The 18,619-nt window shown below is 37.5% G+C and overlaps 1 protein-coding gene across 1 annotated transcript in view; it reads left to right on the top strand.

Moving 5' to 3' along the window:
* LOC122051561 (putative tRNA (cytidine(32)/guanosine(34)-2'-O)-methyltransferase) overlaps positions 1–15,067 on the top strand; it is a 29,087-nt gene extending 14,020 nt beyond the window's left edge. The window contains exons 6-11 of the mRNA XM_042612756.1: positions 9,536–9,596; positions 9,694–9,746; positions 10,194–10,286; positions 10,386–10,449; positions 11,037–11,144; positions 14,633–15,067. Of these exons, the coding sequence (XP_042468690.1) occupies positions 9,536–9,596; positions 9,694–9,746; positions 10,194–10,286; positions 10,386–10,449; positions 11,037–11,144; positions 14,633–14,883 (630 nt within the window). The 3' untranslated portion in view covers positions 14,884–15,067. The remainder of the gene's footprint in view (positions 1–9,535; positions 9,597–9,693; positions 9,747–10,193; positions 10,287–10,385; positions 10,450–11,036; positions 11,145–14,632) is intronic.
* The last annotated feature ends 3,552 nt before the right edge of the window (positions 15,068–18,619 follow it).

Here is an 18,619-nt window from a genome sequence, read left to right as displayed (position 1 = left end):
GAAGAGTACACAGGCGGATGAGAAGGAGACGCGCGACGTTTCCGAGGGACGAGAAGCCAGGAGCAGAAGCTTGCTCGAGAAGGTCGGAAGTTGAGTTTGGGTGAGCTCTATTCCGGATGGCTGAGATCACCCAAGCAAGAAGAACCGGAGCAGAATACCCGGATCGAGGCGAGCGAAACCGGAGCGGAAGGTACGGATTGAAAAAGTCAACTTGGTTGACTTTCCGAGCACTTAGAATCAGATTTAATCTGGATCGCATTTGACCGCGATCCGTTGCGAAAGGGATAAAATTTTATCCTACTCCAAGCGCCTGAAACCCTTCCAGGCATCTCGAGTAGGGTATATAAGCAACCCTGCTCCCAAAGCTAAACAACAACTAGAAATATCCAAACAATACTTGTGCGGTTTTACTTTTCTGTTTAGCTTCGTCTTTCTGTGCGTTTATTGTTGTAAAGAGGCTTCTCCGCCTGAAGGAGATTTTTAGTGCGCTTTATCTTCCTTGTATTAACAATCTCCCCGGTTGTAACCAAGTAAATTCCTGGTGCCTCTTTCCTTTTAGTTTCTTTATTATTCTTTTATGCAAGTGTTTATTTTAATTAAGTTATAAGTCCGAGAAAGGTTCGTTTACTTGATTTGTGCATGGCTATTCACCCCCTTTAGCCGGCCGCCGAACGGTTCTAACCAGTAGTATCAGAGCAAGGACGCTTTAAGAGGGTTAACCGCCGAACGAAGCACAAGAGATGGCCAAACCAAACATTTGCCCATTAAAGTTCGAGGGGGAGTTCGCGAGCTGGAAAAAGAAAATGGAGGTATTCTTTAAAACCGACTTTGAATTACTTTTAAGAATGAAATTCGGTTTTGTAGCACCCGAAGGTAAGGAAGAATACCAGTAGACAAAGAAGGAGTAGATCGACTTCGTGGCAAACGGCAAAGCATGAGTTTCATCTGCTGAGTGCCCTACCACCACAAGAAGTCAACTGGATCGGCGCCTACGACTCAACATAGGAGCTTTAGGAGAAGTTCCTTGAGCTACACGAAGGGACGTCCGAAACTAAGCTCGCTAGACGGGATCTGCTAAGGAATTAGTTAAGCAACATAAAACTGGAAGCAGAAGAAACCGTTGCACACCTTCACTTGAGAATGAAGGAACTAATTACCAGACACAAATCTCGGAGAAAAGGTAAGCAACCGAGATTTACTAAGGTACGCGCTTAATGCATTTCCTAGATCTACCAAGTGGGCATCATTAGTAGATGCTTACTATATTTCTAAAGATTTAGAAGTGTCACCTTAGAAGAAATGTTTTCAACATTTGAAGTCCATGAAACGAGATGTGCAGATCCGAAGCACAATGTTGCCTTTAAGGCAAGGATGGACGAACGAGATTCAGAATTCTTTTTGGACGACGATAAAACGGTAATGATGGTAAGACAATTTAAAAAATTATTTAAAACTAGAAAATCTAACCATCTGTAGGGTAGAAAGAAAAGAACAATCAGATGCTACCACTATAATTAAGAAGGGCACGTTAAAGACAACTGCCCTAAGTTAAAGATCAAGGATAAGGACAAAGGGAAGAACAAGAGGCTTGTCCAATCAAACAAGTACAAGATGCTAAAGGCGACGTGGGACGAAACGTCCGAATCAGAAGTTGAAGCTGTTGTCGGACTTGTATTAATGGCAAGTCATCAAGACGACGAAAACGAAGCAAGCTCGTTCGAAATGAGCATCAAGAGCATCGATGAAGGGGGAGCGACATCGGAAGAAAGCAACAGTTCATGGGGAGCTACGGATAACGAGATCGACAAGGTAAGTCAGGTATGATCTCTTCCTCCCTATAAGTTATTTAAATTTGTTAAGTTATTATCTAAAGATTGTTGCAAATTAAAAAAAGAAAATAAAGAATTAAAATTAATTCTAACCAAATCTTGCCTATTAGAAGATTTTGAAAAATTAAAATTGGAAAATGATGAATTGAAAATATAAGTAGAAGACTTGAAAAATCATGCATGCTTAAATGTTAAAAATCAAAATATTAGGAAATATAATAATTTGAACTGGTATTTTAATTACCACAAGAGATAAATTATGAAAATTTCTCAAAAATATATTCTTAAAAGATTTTTAATTAACCCAGTTGGCTGAAACCTATATTAAGTTCCAAAGTCTTGTCTAAATTGAACTTTAATTAGACTTAGGGCTTTCAACAAGAAAATTAAATGTTTGAATTTCCTTAACAGACTTTGTTTAGAAAATGGTTGTTGCTCCAATAATCAAGAAGGCCTAGTGTCTCGCCACAACCTGGTAGCCAATTAATGAAATAAAATATTTAATTGACTAACTGATAAAACATTTAATTGTAATTAAATAATGCTTTTAATAGTTACACAAACATTTTTTCGGTGTTTTTAACTTAGAATTTTTTAAAAGATTCAAAGTTTTTTTTGGAAGTATCAGTTTTACTTTACCAAAATTATTTCTACAAAATTAGTTTTTGCAAATTTGTTTAACTTAGGAAATTATTGATGTTATAATTTTTTGGTGATATCAAAAATATTTTTTTACTTAGAATTTTTTTTCTTAAAATTATTGCAATTTTTTAAGTGCTATCAAAATTATTTTCAAAATTTTCAAAAACTTGATAAGTTTTTCAAAATGTTGAAAATCAGATGTTTTTTTAACTAAAAACTTTCCTATTTTTTTGAAAAATTTACCCTTAGATTTCTTTTGGTACTCCATTTTTTTTTTATCAAAGGGGGAGAAGGGAAGATTAAGTCTAGAGGGAGGTAGTTTAACCTTTTTCAATTTTTTGCACTTTTATTGTAAAATTTATCTCTGTTACTTTATGTTAGTTTACCCTAACTTAACTTGGGTTGCTCACATAAAAAAAGGGGAGATTGTTGGTATCTCAGGGTTGTTTTGATGTGATCAAACAAGTTACGTTAGGTCTTGTTGTATTTAATCATAGGACATTGAGCAAAAGACGCAACTAGTGAGAAGGACGGCACGGGAGAGAGCCGACGGGCTCGGTGCGTCTGAGGGACGAGGTGCTGCGGAAGAGTATGCGGGCGGACGAGAAGGAGGCGCGCGACGTTTCTGAGGGACGAGAAGCCAGGAGCGGAAGCTTGCTCGAGAAGATCGGAAGTAGGGTTCGGGTGAGCTCTATTCCGGATGGCCGAGATCACCCAAGCAAGAAGAACCAAAGCAGAATACCCGGACCGAGGCGAGTGAAACTGGAGCGGAAGGTACGGACTGAAAAAGTCAACTTGGTTGACTTTCCTGGTCCGGGCGCTCGGACTCCGGACACTCGAAACCCTTCCGGGCGCCCAAAATCGGATTTTATCTGGATCGCGTTTCATTGTAATCTGTTGCGAAGGTCCTCCTTCGAGCGCCTGGAACCCTTCCAGGCGCCCCGAGCAGGGCTATATAAGCAACCCTACTCTTAAAGCTAAACAACAACTAGAAATATCCAAACAACACTTGCGCGCTTTTACTTTTCTGTTTACTTTCGTCTTTCTTTGCGTTCATTGCTGTAAAGAGGTTTCTCCGCCTGAAGGAGATTTTTAGTGCGCTTTATCTTTCTTGGATTAACAATCTCTCCGGTTGTAAACAAGTAAATTCTCGGTGCCTCTTTCCTTTTAGTTTCTTTATTATTCTTTTATGCAAGTGTTTATTTTAATTAAGTTATAAGTCCGAGAAAGTTTCGTTTGCTTGATTTGTGCAGGGGCTATTCACCCCCTCTAGTCGGCCGTCGAAGGGTCCTAACAGATGTAACGACCAGAGTAAAGACTTCAGGTGGAGTAACTGAAGCATTTCCAATAAAGATAGGTTACATCAAGGATCAACTCTAAGTCCCTATCTTTTTACATTAATTATGGACGAACTCACTGTGCATATTCAAGACACAGTACCGTGGTGCATGTTATTTGCAGATGATATTATTTTGATAGATGAAATACGTGAAGGAGTAAATGTTAAACTATAATCTTGGCGGGAAACACTAGGAGGAAAATGTTTTAAGCTTAGTAGATTAAAGATATGAAATTTAAATTTAGCAATATTAAAAATAATGAGACAATTGTTAAGATAGGAAAGGATGAGTTGTCCGGAACGGAGAAATTTAAATATTTAGGATCATTTTTCAAAATGATGGAGGAATTGAGAGAGATATCTTACATAGAATACAAGCAGGATGTGTGAAATGGAGGGGAGCGTCGAGTGTTTTGTGTGACAGTAAAGTACCTCTTAAACTTAAAGGTAAGTTCTATAAAATCGCAGTTAGACTTGCTATGTTATATGGAGCTGAATGTTGGACTATGACTTGAGCACATGAGCAGAAGATGAGAGTTGCAGAGATGAGGATATTAAGGTGGATGTGTGTTGGATCGCGGCGGCCGGCTAGAAGGGGGGTTGAATAGCTTGCAAAAACAAAAAGCATAACTCTTCTCGACTTCTTAAACTAAAACTTGCATATAAAGAGTAAGTAAATAAAACAGAAAGGACGAGGCTCACAATTTACTTGGTTACAACCGGGGAGGTTGCTAATCCAAGGCAGATGAAAAATGTACTAACCAATCTCCTCTAGGTGGAGAAGCCTCTTACAGCGTTGACGTAAAAAAAAAACAGAAGCTTAACTCTAAAAAGAAGCGCACAAGTGTCTGAAATGAATTGTTTGGAATTGTTGAAAAGCTTCTGGACCAAGACTGTATTTATACTTTGGTCAGGGCGCCCTGAAGGGGTTCCGGGCGCCCTGAAGGGGTTCCAGGCGCCCTGGGGTGATAAAACTTTATCCCCCAACGTTTAGATCGTGATTGACGCGTTCTGGTCAAAAAGTCAACTCCGGGCGCCCTGGACAGTTTCGGGCGCCCCGGAGGGAAAAGTCAACCCTATTGACTTTTCCAGCCCGCGTCTTCTGCTCCGGCTCCGTTTGCCTTAGATCGAGTCTTCCGCTTGCTTGGGTGATCTCTGCCATCCGGAATAGGGCTCACCCGAACCCAACTTCCGGTCTTCTCGAGCAGGCTTTCGCTCCGGCTTCTCGTTCCTTGGAATCGCCACGTGCTTCCTTCTCGTCCGCCAACGTACTCATCCGCAGTCTTCGTCCCTTGGTCGCACCCCGTGCCGATCTTCTCGCTAGCTATATCTCTTGCTCCTTGAGCAGTCTTCCGCTTCGGCTTCTCGTCACTTGGAGCCACCGCACGCTTCCTTCTCGTCCGCCGGTGTACTCTTCCGCAGCGCCTCGTCTCTCGGACGCACCACGTGCCGTCCTTAGACACAAGGTTAAAAACACACAGGATCTAACTTAACTTGTTGATCACACCAAAACAACCTTGGGGTTCCAACAATCTCCTCCTTTTTGATGTGAGCAACCCAAGTTAAGATAGGGTAAATAGTCATAAAAAAATAAACTAACTATTTTTGCAATAATGTGAAAAAAGATAGAAAAGTTAAATTTTGGTCTACCTCCCCAGTATACCTCCTCCTAAACTTATACTTTTCCTTTTCCCCTTTTGATCACAAAAAAATGGGGTTCCTAAAAAATCTAAGGTTAAAAAAATTTCTAACTTTCTTAAAAAATTCTAAGTTGAATAAGTTCTAAGTTAGAGAATTTGCAAAATATATTTTTGAAAAAAAAATTTCTAACCAAAAAAAAATTTTCGAAACATTTTATAATTTTCAGAAGAATTTTTTTTAACTTAGGCAAAAAATATTCTAAGTTAAACAATCTTTAATTAAAACTTTTTAGGTAAGAAAATTTTTTAAAAAAATTTCTAAGTAAAGCTTTATGTAAGAGAATTTTTAAAAAAAAATTTGACTTAAAAAATTTTGAAAATTTTTTTAAGTAAAGATTTTAAGCAGAAATTTACAAAAAACTTTTAACTTTCATGTAAAAGTTTTATGCAATAAAAATTTCTAAGAAAATTTTTTGAAAATTTTAAAAAAATGTCTAAAAACTTTTGAAAGCATTATTAAGTTTCCATCTTAATGCTTTTATCAGAAAGTTAATTAAATATTTTATTTCAATATTTTGGCTTCCAAGTCATGGCGAGACACTAGGCCTTCTTGGTTATTGGAGCAACAACCGTTTCCTTAGACAAAGCCTCATAAAGAAATTTTAATGTCTAATTTTCTCGCTGAAAGCTCTAAATCTGATTAATTCAAGTTCAAGTCAGACAGGACTTTGGAACCCAATATAGGTTCCAGCCTACTGGATTGACTAAAACTTTCTTAAGGACATATTTCTTTGAAATATTTCTAATCTGTCCCTTATGATATCGAAAATACCTATTTAAATTATTAAATCTTCTAAAATTTGTATTAGATGAGCATGCACGGTTTTTCAAGTTATCTACTTGAATTTTCAGATTTTTATTTTCTGATTTCAATTTTTCATTTTCTAATTTTGATTTGTCTAAATCTTCTAGAGGGCAAGATTTAGCTAGCATTACTTTTAAACTTTTATTTTCTTTTTCTAATTTGCAGCAATCTTTTGTTAACAATTTAACAAATTTAAAGAGTTTATCGGGAGGAAGAGATCGTACCTGACTTACCTTGTCGATCTCGTTGTCTGTGTCTCCCCCTGAAGTGTTGCTTTCTTCCGACGTAGCTCCCCCTTCAGCGATGCTCTCGATGCTCATTTCGGAAGAGCTTGAATTGCAGTCGTCGTCTTGATGACTCGCCATTAGTGCAAGCCCGGAGAATGCCTCGACTTCCGATTCGGACGACGTATCGTCCCATGTCGCCTTTAGGGCCTTGCGCTTTTGGACAGGTTTCTTACCTTTATCCTTGTTCTTGTTCTTTAGCTTGGGGCAGTTGTCCTTGACGTGCCCTTCTTCGTCGCAGTAGTAGCAGCGGATGATCCTTTTCTTTTTCCCCTGCGGATGGTTAGATTTCCTAGATTTACAAAGATTCTTAAATCGTCTTACCATCATTACCATTTCCTCGTCGTCGAGAGAAGACTCCGACTCAGGTTCGTCTCTTGATGCTTTGAGGGCGACGTTGTTCTTGGGCTCCTTCGTACCTGCACATCTTGATTCGTGCACTTCAAATGTAGAAAAGAATTCTTCTAATGAAATTTTTTCTAAGTGTTTCGAAATGTAAAAGACACCTACTAGTGACACCCATTTTGAATTTCTCGGGAAAGAATTTAACGCGTACCTGAGTGAATCTCGGTTACTTACCTTTTCTCAGAGATTCGAAAGTTCGGTGACGATTTCTTTAATTCTCGAGTGCAGATGTGCAACTGTCTCGTCTTCCCCAAGTTGCAGGCTGGTGAGCTGATTGCGAAGTAGATCTCGTCTAGCGAGCTTGGCTTCGGACGTCCCTTCGTGCAGCTCGAGGAACTTCTCCCAAAATTCTTTCGCGGAGTTGTAGTTGCCGATTCGGTGACTTCTTGTGGTGGAAGAACGCTTAGCAGATGGTATTCTGCTTTTCTGTTCGCCACGTAGTCGGCTTCCTTCTTTTTCGTTCATTGGTATTTTTCTTTGCCCTCTGGAGTTACAAAACCAAATTCCATTATTAGAATTAACTCATCTGTTGTAAAAAATACCTGCATTCGCTTTTTCCAAGTAGCGAAATCCCCTTCGAATTTCGACGGGTAGATACTTGGTCCAGCCATTATCTTTGCTTCGATTGACGGTTAGTCCTCCTGAAGCGCCTTCGCTCTGATACTACTTGTTGGATCGCGGTGGCCGACTAGAAGGGGGGTTGAATAGCCTGCAAAAACAAAAAGCACAATCCTTTTCGACTTCTTAAACTAACACTTGCATATAAAGAGTAAGTAAATAAAACAGAAAGGACGAGGCTCACAATTTACTTGGTTACAACCGGGGAGGTTGTTAATCCAAGGCAGATGAAAAGCGTACTAACAAATCTCCTCTAGGCAGAGAAGTCTCTTACAGTGTTGACGTACAAAAAAAACAGAAGCTTAACTCTAAAAAGAAGCGCACAAGTGTCTGAAATGAATTGTTTGGAATTGTTGAAAAGTTTATGGATCAAGGCTGTATTTATAGCTTTGGTCGGGGCGCCCTGAAGGGGTTCCGAGCGCCCTGGGGGGATAAAACTTTATCCCCCAACGTTCAGATCGCGATTGACGCGTTCTGGTCAAAAAGTCAACTTCGGGCACCCGGAAGGGTTCCGAGCGCCCCGGAGGGAAAAGTCAACCCCGTTGACTTTTTCCAGCTCAGGTCTTCTGCTCCGGCTCCGTTTGCCTCAGGCCGAGTCTTTCGCTCGCTTGGGTGATCTCTGCCATCTGGAATAGGGCTCACCCGAACCCAATTTCCGGTTTTCTCGAGCAGGCTTCCGCTCCGGCTTCTCGTCCCTCGGAATCGCCGTGTGCTTCCTTCTCGTCTGCCAGCGTACTCGTCCGCAGTCTTCGTCCCTCGGCCGCATCCCGTGCCGACCTTCTCGTTAGCTGTGTTTCTTGCTCCTCGAGCAGTCTTCCGCTCCGGCTTTTCGTCCCTCGGAACCACCGCACGTTTCTTTCTCGTCCGCCGGTGTACTCTTCCGCAGTGCCTCGTCCCTCGGACGCACCACGTGTCGTCCTTCTCGCTAGCTGTGTCTTCCGCTCGACTAGCTGTGCTCCTAAGCTCCTGCACACTTAGACACAAGGTTAAAAACACACAGGACCTAATTTAACTTGTTGATCACACCAAAACAACCTTGGGGTTCTAACAGTGTGGACATACGAGGATGGACAAAATAAGAAATGAGAGTATTAGAGAGAAAGTCGGAGTTACATCTATTGAGGAAAAACTCCGAGAGATATATTTAAGATGCCACGGACATGTACTTAGATGACCAATAAATACTCTAGTTAGGTGATGTGAAACGATGATAAACATGTATATCAAACGAGGAAGAAGAAGACCAAAAAAGACTTGGTTAGCAACAATAAAAACAAGATAAAATTTATTTAAATATAGATAATGATATAGTAGGAGATAGAGCTCAATGGCATAGAAGGATTCATAACCCCATCTAGTGGGAAAAAGTTTGATTGTTATTGTTCAATTCTATACAATATTTAGAAATTAGTATCAAATATATCACCTATTTGAATTTTCTCTGTTATGTCGTAACTTGATGATGTGGTGGTGACCTGGCATAATGCCAAGTCAAAGCAATCACTGATGAAATTGCTAACCTGGATTTGTGAACTCCTAAAACAAATTTTAAACCCGATGAACTTCAACCCCATTTAAAACAAATTTTAAACAAATATTTGGATTTACTGAAGATCTTATCCCTCCATCATTATGTTAATAAACTTGTAATGGTGTTGGAAAATTTTTAGGTGGCTATTTTCTGTGTTTTCTATTGCTTAAAATATGTGATCACAATCACATTATTGACTTTTCCCTTATCTTAATCATATTTACTTGTTTTGTTTTTTTCATTTGTTTTTTTAATCTTCATATATGACTAGCTTTCCTTGTAGGGCCTACTAGATGCAGTCTCCTTTTATATTCAAAATCCCCATATGGGGTAGATACAATGAACAATTTGTATATTTAACTAACTAGAATGAACCTGTCAGGTAATCAGACATTTTGATGGGTGCAAAGCCGACTTGGTTGTCTGTGATGGTGCTCCAGATGGTAAGAATGATTATATATTCGCATTTTCACTTTTGGTGAATGCCAATCTTTAGAATTTTTGATGTTTTACATAAGATTATCGCTAAATTTATTGCAGTTACTGGCCTTCATGATATGGATGAGTTTGTTCAGAGTCAACTTATATTGGCAGTAAGTGCGTTTGTCCAAATATTTGCATTATTCTGAATCATATTTATTATACCTAAATAAGAGAGTCATGACAAAGATCATCAGAGATTGTTCAGGAAAGTGAATGTTTGCTTGGAATTTTCATTTCTTTGAATGCCATTGTCTAAGGCTGCTCTACATTCATAAATGCTGTAAATATTTAGAACCTTGGTTCAAATCAAATCTTCTTTGCTAATTCTTGAGTTAGTATGTTTTGACCATGAAATGTTGTGAAAACATTGAAGTTTAAACTATGGTCAAAGCAATGCACTATAGTTATAGAAGCACAACCTCCAGTTCTGTTTCAGTGTTCTTAATCTGACTCCAGATTTGTTCTATTCACCGAGTTAATAATTTACTTTGAAGTTTGTCTGTTGGTTTGTTTTCTTATATTATATGCTAATCTGTGATCCATTTTTTTGTCTGTAGGCACTAACAATTGTTACTCATGTACTTCGAGTAGGTGGAAAGTTCATTGCAAAAATATTCCGGGGTAAAGATACAAGCCTTCTGTATTGCCAAGTAGGATGCTCCTTATAATTGGTTCATGCCTAATCATTTCTCTCTCTCTCTCTCTCTCTCTCAATCTGCTTACTGTTGCAATTTTAACCCTTTTTGCAGTTGAAATTATTCTTTTCCCAGGTTACATTTGCAAAGCCCAAAAGTAGTCGTAACTCAAGCATAGGTAAGCTAGTTTGTCACTTTTGAATTACCTTTTTCCATGTGCTCATTGTATAGCCAGTAATTTGAAGTCAATAGCTATTTGGAACAGATTCTATAAGTAAAATGCTACATGTTTATATTATTTCATATGCTGGTTACCATGCTGGCTACATATTATTTCATGTGGAAATAATTGCCAAGCAAATCAAAGATAACGCCAATCATTATTTCTGTTAAAGGAATGTTAGCAAATTTCTTATCTATTTCATCTCTTAAATGATGTTGAAATATTGATCCGGTTGCATGAATATATGGACACGATGTAGCAGCAGGTTTCTTCTCAGTCAGTACAATGCAGGCTTGTTTCTCCAGTTAGGTTTATGCACTCAAACAAACTGAACTTGACATGGTTTAATAGTATGTTTGAAGCAGAAAGTTCTTAAGAAGTTGAACGAGTACATCAAAATTAACTATGAAGACTGAAGGATACCCTACATTTGTTCCTACGGACTTAAGATTTTTTAAATAAAAGAAACATTAGCGCATTCTTTTGCAAATTTCTTTTTAATTACCACATAAGGTTCTTAACATTATTTATTTACATTGCAGAGGCATTCGCTGTTTGTGAGAACTATTCACCTCCTCCAGGTTTTAATGAGAGAGACTTGTATCACCTTCTGGAAAAAGTTGGTACTCCCTCTGGCGATGATGATTTAGGTCTGCTGCTCACCTGTGAACTTTCTGCATGATGTACCTTTATTCCCTTGGCACCTATTGAACATGCGTATATATTATGATCTAGTGGTGGCTGAACTGCATTTCTTTCATACAATCAGATTCTTGGATATTTCGTGCTATTAATTTCACTAATGAATTAAGACCTAGAGGAGAATTCAGAGGACAGAATATACAGGAAGAGAAATAGGGAATTACGTCTCTCTCTCTCTCTCTATATATATATGAATCTTGGCAAAACCATCTCAGGATTTTTAAAAAAAGAGAAGAACACTTAGTCACATTCAAAAGTGGGAATAATAAATCGCAAATTGACTTATGATTAGGAAGAATGATAGAAAGATTTGTAAAGATTGCAAAGTCATCCCAGGAGAAAGCTTAACTACCCAACATAGGATAGTAGTGTTGGATATATGCCTCAAACATAGTATCAATAGAAAGAAAATATATACAATTCTTAAAATTAAGTGGTGGAAGTTAAAGGATGGGAAACAAAATATATTTAAGGAGAAGGTAGAAGTACAAGCATTAGGTGAAATATACGATGACTCTAATACAACATGAGATAAGATGGTATCCAAGTTGAAAATAGTAGCTAAGAGTGTACTTGGTGAGTCAAAGGGACATGCACCACTAAGTAAAGAATCTTGGTGGTGGAATAAGAAAGTACAAGAGAAAGTGAAGGAAAAACGAATAGCTTATAAGGAATTATATATTTGTAAGAACGAGGAAAACTTAAAAAAATATACAATAGCCAAGAAAGAAGCTAAGAAAGTAGTGAGTGAAGCAAAAAATGAAATTTTTGAACGGTTATATCAAAAATTGGATACAAAAGAAGGGGAAAGAGATATTTATAGAATAGCTAAAGTGAGAGAAAGGAAAACAAGAGATCTTAGCCAAATAAAATGTATTAAAAATGAATGTAATAGGGTATTAGTAAATGATGGAGAAATAAAAGAGCGGTGGAAGAGGTATTTTCATCAACTTTTTAATGAAGGTTTAGGTGACCAACTTAACTTAGATAATTTAATTAGGTCAAATGATCATAGAAATTTTAATTTTTATCGTAGAATTCAAACTTCAGAAGTAAAACAAACTTTAAATGAGATGCACAATGGAAAAGTCGTTGGACCAGATGATATTCCGATAGAGGTATGGAAGTGCTTAGGGAAACAAGGTATTGAATGACTTACAAAATTATTTAATATAATATTGAAAACGAAAAGAATGCCTGATCAATGGAGGATAAGTACTCTAGTTCCCTTATATAAGAACAAGGGAGACATACAAAATTGTGCAAACTATAGGGGTATTAAACTAATGAGTCATAGTATGAAACTTTGGGAAAAAGTAATAGAAAAAAGATTAAGGAAGGAGACGTGACAGAAAATCAATTTGGGTTCATGCCTGGAAGGACAACAATAGAAGCTATACATCTCCTTAGACAATTAATTGAAAAATATCGGGAGCAAAAACAAGATCTACATATGGTATTCATTGACTTAGAAAAAGGTTATGATAGAGTCCCAAGAGAAATTATATAGAGAATTTTAGAAAAGAGAGGTGTTAGCGTAACATATATTGAACTAATTAAGGATATGTATGAGGATGTAACGACCAGAGTAAAGACTTCAGGCGGAGTAACTGAAGCATTTCCAATAAAGATAGGGTTACATCAGGGATCAGCCCTAAGTCCCTATCTTTTTACACTAATTATGGATGAACTAGACATTCAAGTACTGTGGTGTATGTTGTGTGATATTATTTTGGTAGATGAGACACGTGAAGGAGTAAATGCTAAGCTAGAATCTTGGAGGTAAACACTAGAAGTGAAAGGTTTTAAGCTTAGTAGATTAAAGACAAAGTATATGGAATTTAAATATAACAATATTAGAAGTAATGAAACAATTGTTAAGATAGGAGAGGACGAGTTGCTGAACCTGAGAGATTTAAATATTTAGGATCATTTTTACAAAATGATGGAGGGATTGAGAGAGACGTCTTATAGAATATAAGCAGGATGGGTGAAATGGAGGGGAGCGTCGGATGTTTTATGTGAACGTAAAGTACCTCTTAAACTTAAAGGTAAGTTCTATAAAATCGTACATGGTATGTTATATGACGGGCTATGACTCGAGCACATGAGCATATTATGAGAGTTGCAGAGATGAGGATGTTAAGGTGGATGTGTGGACATACGAAGATGGACAAAATAAGGAATGAGAGCATTAGAGAGAAAGTCAGAGTTGCATCTATTGAGGACAAACTCCGAGAGACACGTTTAAGATGGTACGGACATGTACTTAGACGACCAATAAATGCTCCAGTTAGGCGATGTGAAACTATGATAAACATGCATATCAAACGAGGAAGAGGAAGACCAAAAAAGACTTGGTTAGCAACAATAAAACAAGATAAAATTTATTTAAATATAGATGATGATATAATAGGAGATAGAGCTCAATGGCGTAAAAGGATTCATACAGCCGACCTCACCTAGTGGGAAAAGGCTTGGTTGTTGTTGTTGTTGTTGGCAAAGTCGAGATAAATATCTTCCTTATGTGCTAGTCATTATTCCAAAGGCTAGTAGCCGTCCGTGATTTACCTCCTCCGTGTTGGCCCTGGACGGGTTGGCGGGGGTGCTGGGGGCGAGCGTATTCGCCTTTTGCCACCATGATCTTCTCCACGATATTATTAACTTGATTTTCAATATCAATCTTCTGATAAAATTTTCATCCCCATGAAGCCCGTTACTCAGTGTTCCTTGTGAAAATGTATATCTTCTTGGCTAAACTTATGATTCCATTGAATATTAGCTTCAATTTCCTTGCATTTAAATTATGCCAAAACAATTAGTTCATTTGATCACAGATATGATCCCATATTTTTAGAAGGTATATCTGGTTTAGATCTCATCAAACTAAGAGTTTGTTTAATTGGCCAGAAATGGGAGAGCAACTATAGAATTCATCCACTTACACCTACTTGTCGCTGCATATAGTTCTTTTAAATGACAACACTTATTCTATGTAAAGTATAATAATGTGAATTTGTTCTAATATGCAAAGTTCCTACTTTCCTCCACTGCCTTTTTCTAACTTGATTCCTTTTGCTAACAAGAACAACTTCTGGTAAGAAAACACCAGACTATTAATCTCAGAACTAAACAATATGTAAAGATTTTCTTGTTTTACACAATGATTAGGAACACATTTTATGGAGGATCCCTTCATAGAATTTGCTTTGAAGGGTCCTTCACACTGCACAATATGTTATCTCGTGATTAGGAGTCAGCTGATACAATATATTGCCCTTTAGCTGAATGAGTTTCATCTTCTACTTTAATGTGTTATCTTTTTTTTCCATCAAACTTTCAGAATGAAAATAATTTTAAATTGAAGAATAAATTGTAATTTCTTATCTTGCATATGCAACTAACAAAATCATGGATAACATTATGCTCTTGTCAGATTGCCGAAGTGGGTGGTTAGAGGGACCGAACAAGGTTTACATTCCTTTCTTAGCATGTGGAGACCTCAATGGCTATGATTCAGATCGATCATACCCACTCCCAAGTTCTTCAGAGGGTGGCTCTTACAAGAGTTTGGATCCTGTGCAGCCTCCCATTGCTCCACCATACAAAACAGCACTAGAACTGAAGAAAGCTTCGAGTCATGGGATTGTAGACATTGAGAAGCTATCTTTGAATACTGAATTGTAGATAACTGAATGATCTAAGTAGATTCGGTTTGTTGTACGAGAGTCTCTTCCTTGAGAGAAACCCGAATGACAGCTAAGTTAGCAGGGTCTAAAATCAGTGTTTAGTACCACTGTAATACATGAACTACGACATGTTCTCCTGCACTATAATTTATTGTTTTTTTTTATAAAAAAGTTCTTCAGCAGGTGACCACTTTCCATGGCGATGATAAATAATTCAAGGTTTCCCAGATGCCCTGGGAGATCTTTTAAAATTAAGAGAGTGGTAAGTATACGGTATGTCATATAAAGCGATTACTAAATTGCATGCAGGTTCAGTTTCCTCTTAGTATGATCTCTTGGATGAAGCATTGAGGAACTTGACGCAGTCTTCGATGGCCTCCGACAGGTGAGCATCTCCTGCTGCAACAGGTCTCTGCGGTGTCATGATAGAACAAGATACTTTGGCTGTTGGCTGCCTCATCCTGCTTCTGCTTCCGGAGATGAACTGCCGATTAGTCCTCCACGCCTGGACGTCGAGAAGGCGAAAGAGTCTCGCCAATGAGCAACGAGCATTCTTGAGCAGGCAAGAAGAGAAACCTATGCCCCCTTGCCTCCCGGTTGAATCCTTGCAATGCCCACTGGATGTTGGATGAATCGCAGGCTTCTCTATGTCGTCAGTGCTTCGGAAGTCCATGTTGCTATCGCACTCGAGAAGATAGTGCAAAAATTATGGCAAGGCATCCTCAAGCAGCCAAGAAAACAAGGTCGAAGTACAATGGCAGGCTTTGGATTAGTGGAACGCTAACAGGAATGGTATATGCTTGGCGTCACGCTTTGGCCGATGGTGGAAGAATCTTGTCACCCTTGAAGCAAGATAAAGAACGGTTCGTCAAGGTTTGCGAGAGAAGAAAGCGACTTCTTGCTACATGACAGTTTGAACCCGTCACTCTGCTCTCTTAGACCCTTCTCTTCAATCTCTCCGTTTTGTTATATTTTGCCCTACTCTCCTTTCTCGCGTGATCGAAACCATCGATTGGTTTGGGTCCATTGACGAGCATTTTGCCTTTCTTTTTGTGGATTCGTATTTGGGTTTTTAACATGAAAGTTAACTTGATCGATGAGTGCTCGATTGTTTAATCCTTGACTTGTCTGCAATCTGTTGCGAGTAATTTATCGTGTTTGATTTCTTCCTAGTTTCAAGGTGACAAAAAAAAAAACTACCTGTCAAATATTTATTTGTTTATTTACATTTTAGCTGAGTATTTGACAAAATTTAAAGTTCCAAACGTCTAAGATTCTATGTTGATGTCGACCCAAGTCTTAAATTTATCAAATCAATTAATGATAATGAGACATGGTGTTGGGAAAAAGGAAATTTGTAATAAGCAAATTCTTTCTGTGCTTGGGATCAAAATTGGATGGAGAACTTGTCTGTTGTCATTAGGGGTTAATTTGTAATAAGCAAATTCTTTCTGTGCTTGGGATCAAAATTGGATGGAGAACTTGTCTGTTGTCATTAGGGGATTAATCGAGTCGAACTTTGAATATTTGAGTTTGACTAATTTATAATCGAATCAAGCTCAAGCTTTATTCGAATTTTTATCGAGCTTAAACGAACTTAATAAATATAAATTATAAATTTAAATATTTATTTAAAATTAAATGATATATTTAGAGAAAATTATAATATTTTTATTAAAATTTATAATTATATTTTAATAAATAAATTTAATATATTTGTTTATATATTTCATAAGTAGAGTATAAAATTTATAAATTTAATATCAAATTATTTTTTTTATTTAAAAGTTGATTCATGAACTTAACGAACATGTTCATGAGCTAATGAGCCGAATATTGTGAAGCTTGAGCTTGATTTATTTATCTTAACGAGTCTCATTAATCGAGCTTAAACGAGTTTTTATCGAATCGAGTTTCAAATAGCTTATGAGCGGTTTGGTTCATTTACACTCCTAGCCATCACTGAGACTTCATAAAAATAAAAATTCCCTCAAGCCTTATCTTCTTGGATGCATATATACGAGAGGAGTGGGCATAAGATGCCCACTCTCTTGGCAACAACTGCAGTTACACGTTACCATCTTATTCTAATATTTTTTACTCGTCCAAGTTAATTCTCAAAAGTTATCTAGTCATAAAAATCATATAAGAATATTCAATGCATACTTAAGAAAAAATAGTTTATGCAACAGTAAGCACATTGAATAATCAATACTAAAAGTTGTTATACTTAACTTAGTTACTCTATTATACGAATCAAAGACATTAATATCTTATATTTATCCCAGATTAAATCTTTACATCAATACGAATATCTCTAATCTCTTATAATAACTATTATGTCGAGAGCACGTTTAATATCTCTAATCAATATAATTATTTACAATTACATTTTATATATAACAAAATGTAATTGGTTGACCAGTGAATAAATGTCAAAGATATAAATCTATTTTAATCTTCCTTTTTAGGTAGAATCTATTCATTCCAATCGGTCATTTTTGTAGTTATGTTCCATAGACCGAATCATCCATAGTCAATAGGATATATGCTAAAATAGCAAATACTGAATAAAATTTTAAGTAGACAGCTAAATAGTCATTTAGGGTAAAACTGCGATTAACTTATAATCTCAAGAATCTTATATAGTAGAAAAACAGAGATCCATTCTCCTACTACCCTTGTTATCGCTATAACACATGTGGTATGAATAACATGTTACGATGTTTTTCTCTTTACTAATAAAAAATGCATGTTTTTCTCAATTTCAACATCGTACATATTTTTTATCAGATATTTCTAAAGTAGCAAATATTGAATACAACTTCAAGTTGACTGCTAAATAGTCACTTAGAGAAAAACTGAGATTAACTTATAATCTTAAGAATCTTACATACTAAAAAAAATTGATATCAATTCTGCTACTACCCTTATTATCACTATAATACATGTGGTATGAATCACATTGTAATATGCTCAAAATATATATATAAAGATGTAAATAATTAAAATTTAACTTAATAAAATTATTTTAGTGAATAATTTATCAGGAATTAAGTTGATATGAATGTATGAAATTTACTGAATTTTTTTTAGATTTTAAAAAAGTCATTTTAGATTTTATGGGATAAACGAACCGGATTTAAAGCTTGTTTAAGAACACCTATGTAAATAAGGAGTTGATAATGTCAATTAGACTAACTTTATATGTCCTAACCTAAGTTGTGGTTTAGCGCCGTCCCTCCTCACGCACGCGTTGCTACCCACGGCCGTCGTCATCGTGTCGACACCATCACAGGCTGCTCTTAGTCGCAGTCGTCGTGTGCTTCCGACCCTGCCGCCGACGAGCATCTTGATCAGGATTTCAATCACGGTTGCCTACCATCGTAGCCTTCCTGAAGAAGCCCCGCACTTCTGCCCAAGAGGCCAGCCATCGCCGCTCGTTGCCTCTTCGCATCCGACCTCGGCACCACCGGGCGGGAGCAGCCAGCGTCGTGTCCCTCTCCTCGATCACCAACGTCCCGTTACTTCTTTGCCAGAGCCAAAACGCGGAGGGCACATCGCATTTGTCGGCGTCCATCGTGAGCACAAGGGCTACAGATGCGTTTCCTCTAGACTGGCACGCGTGACCCGCTGTGTTGGGCGTTCTTCACCACTGCCTCGATGTCGGCCGCCCTCCTCCCTTCCTCTCTTGCTATGCACAACTGCTGTGGACAGTAGCAGTCGCCCCTTTA

Source organism: Zingiber officinale, chromosome 1B, assembly GCF_018446385.1.
Source record: "Zingiber officinale cultivar Zhangliang chromosome 1B, Zo_v1.1, whole genome shotgun sequence".
NCBI lineage: Eukaryota > Viridiplantae > Streptophyta > Magnoliopsida > Zingiberales > Zingiberaceae > Zingiber > Zingiber officinale.
Note: the sequence above shows the minus strand (reverse complement) of the source record. Positions and strands in the feature narration are given on the sequence as shown.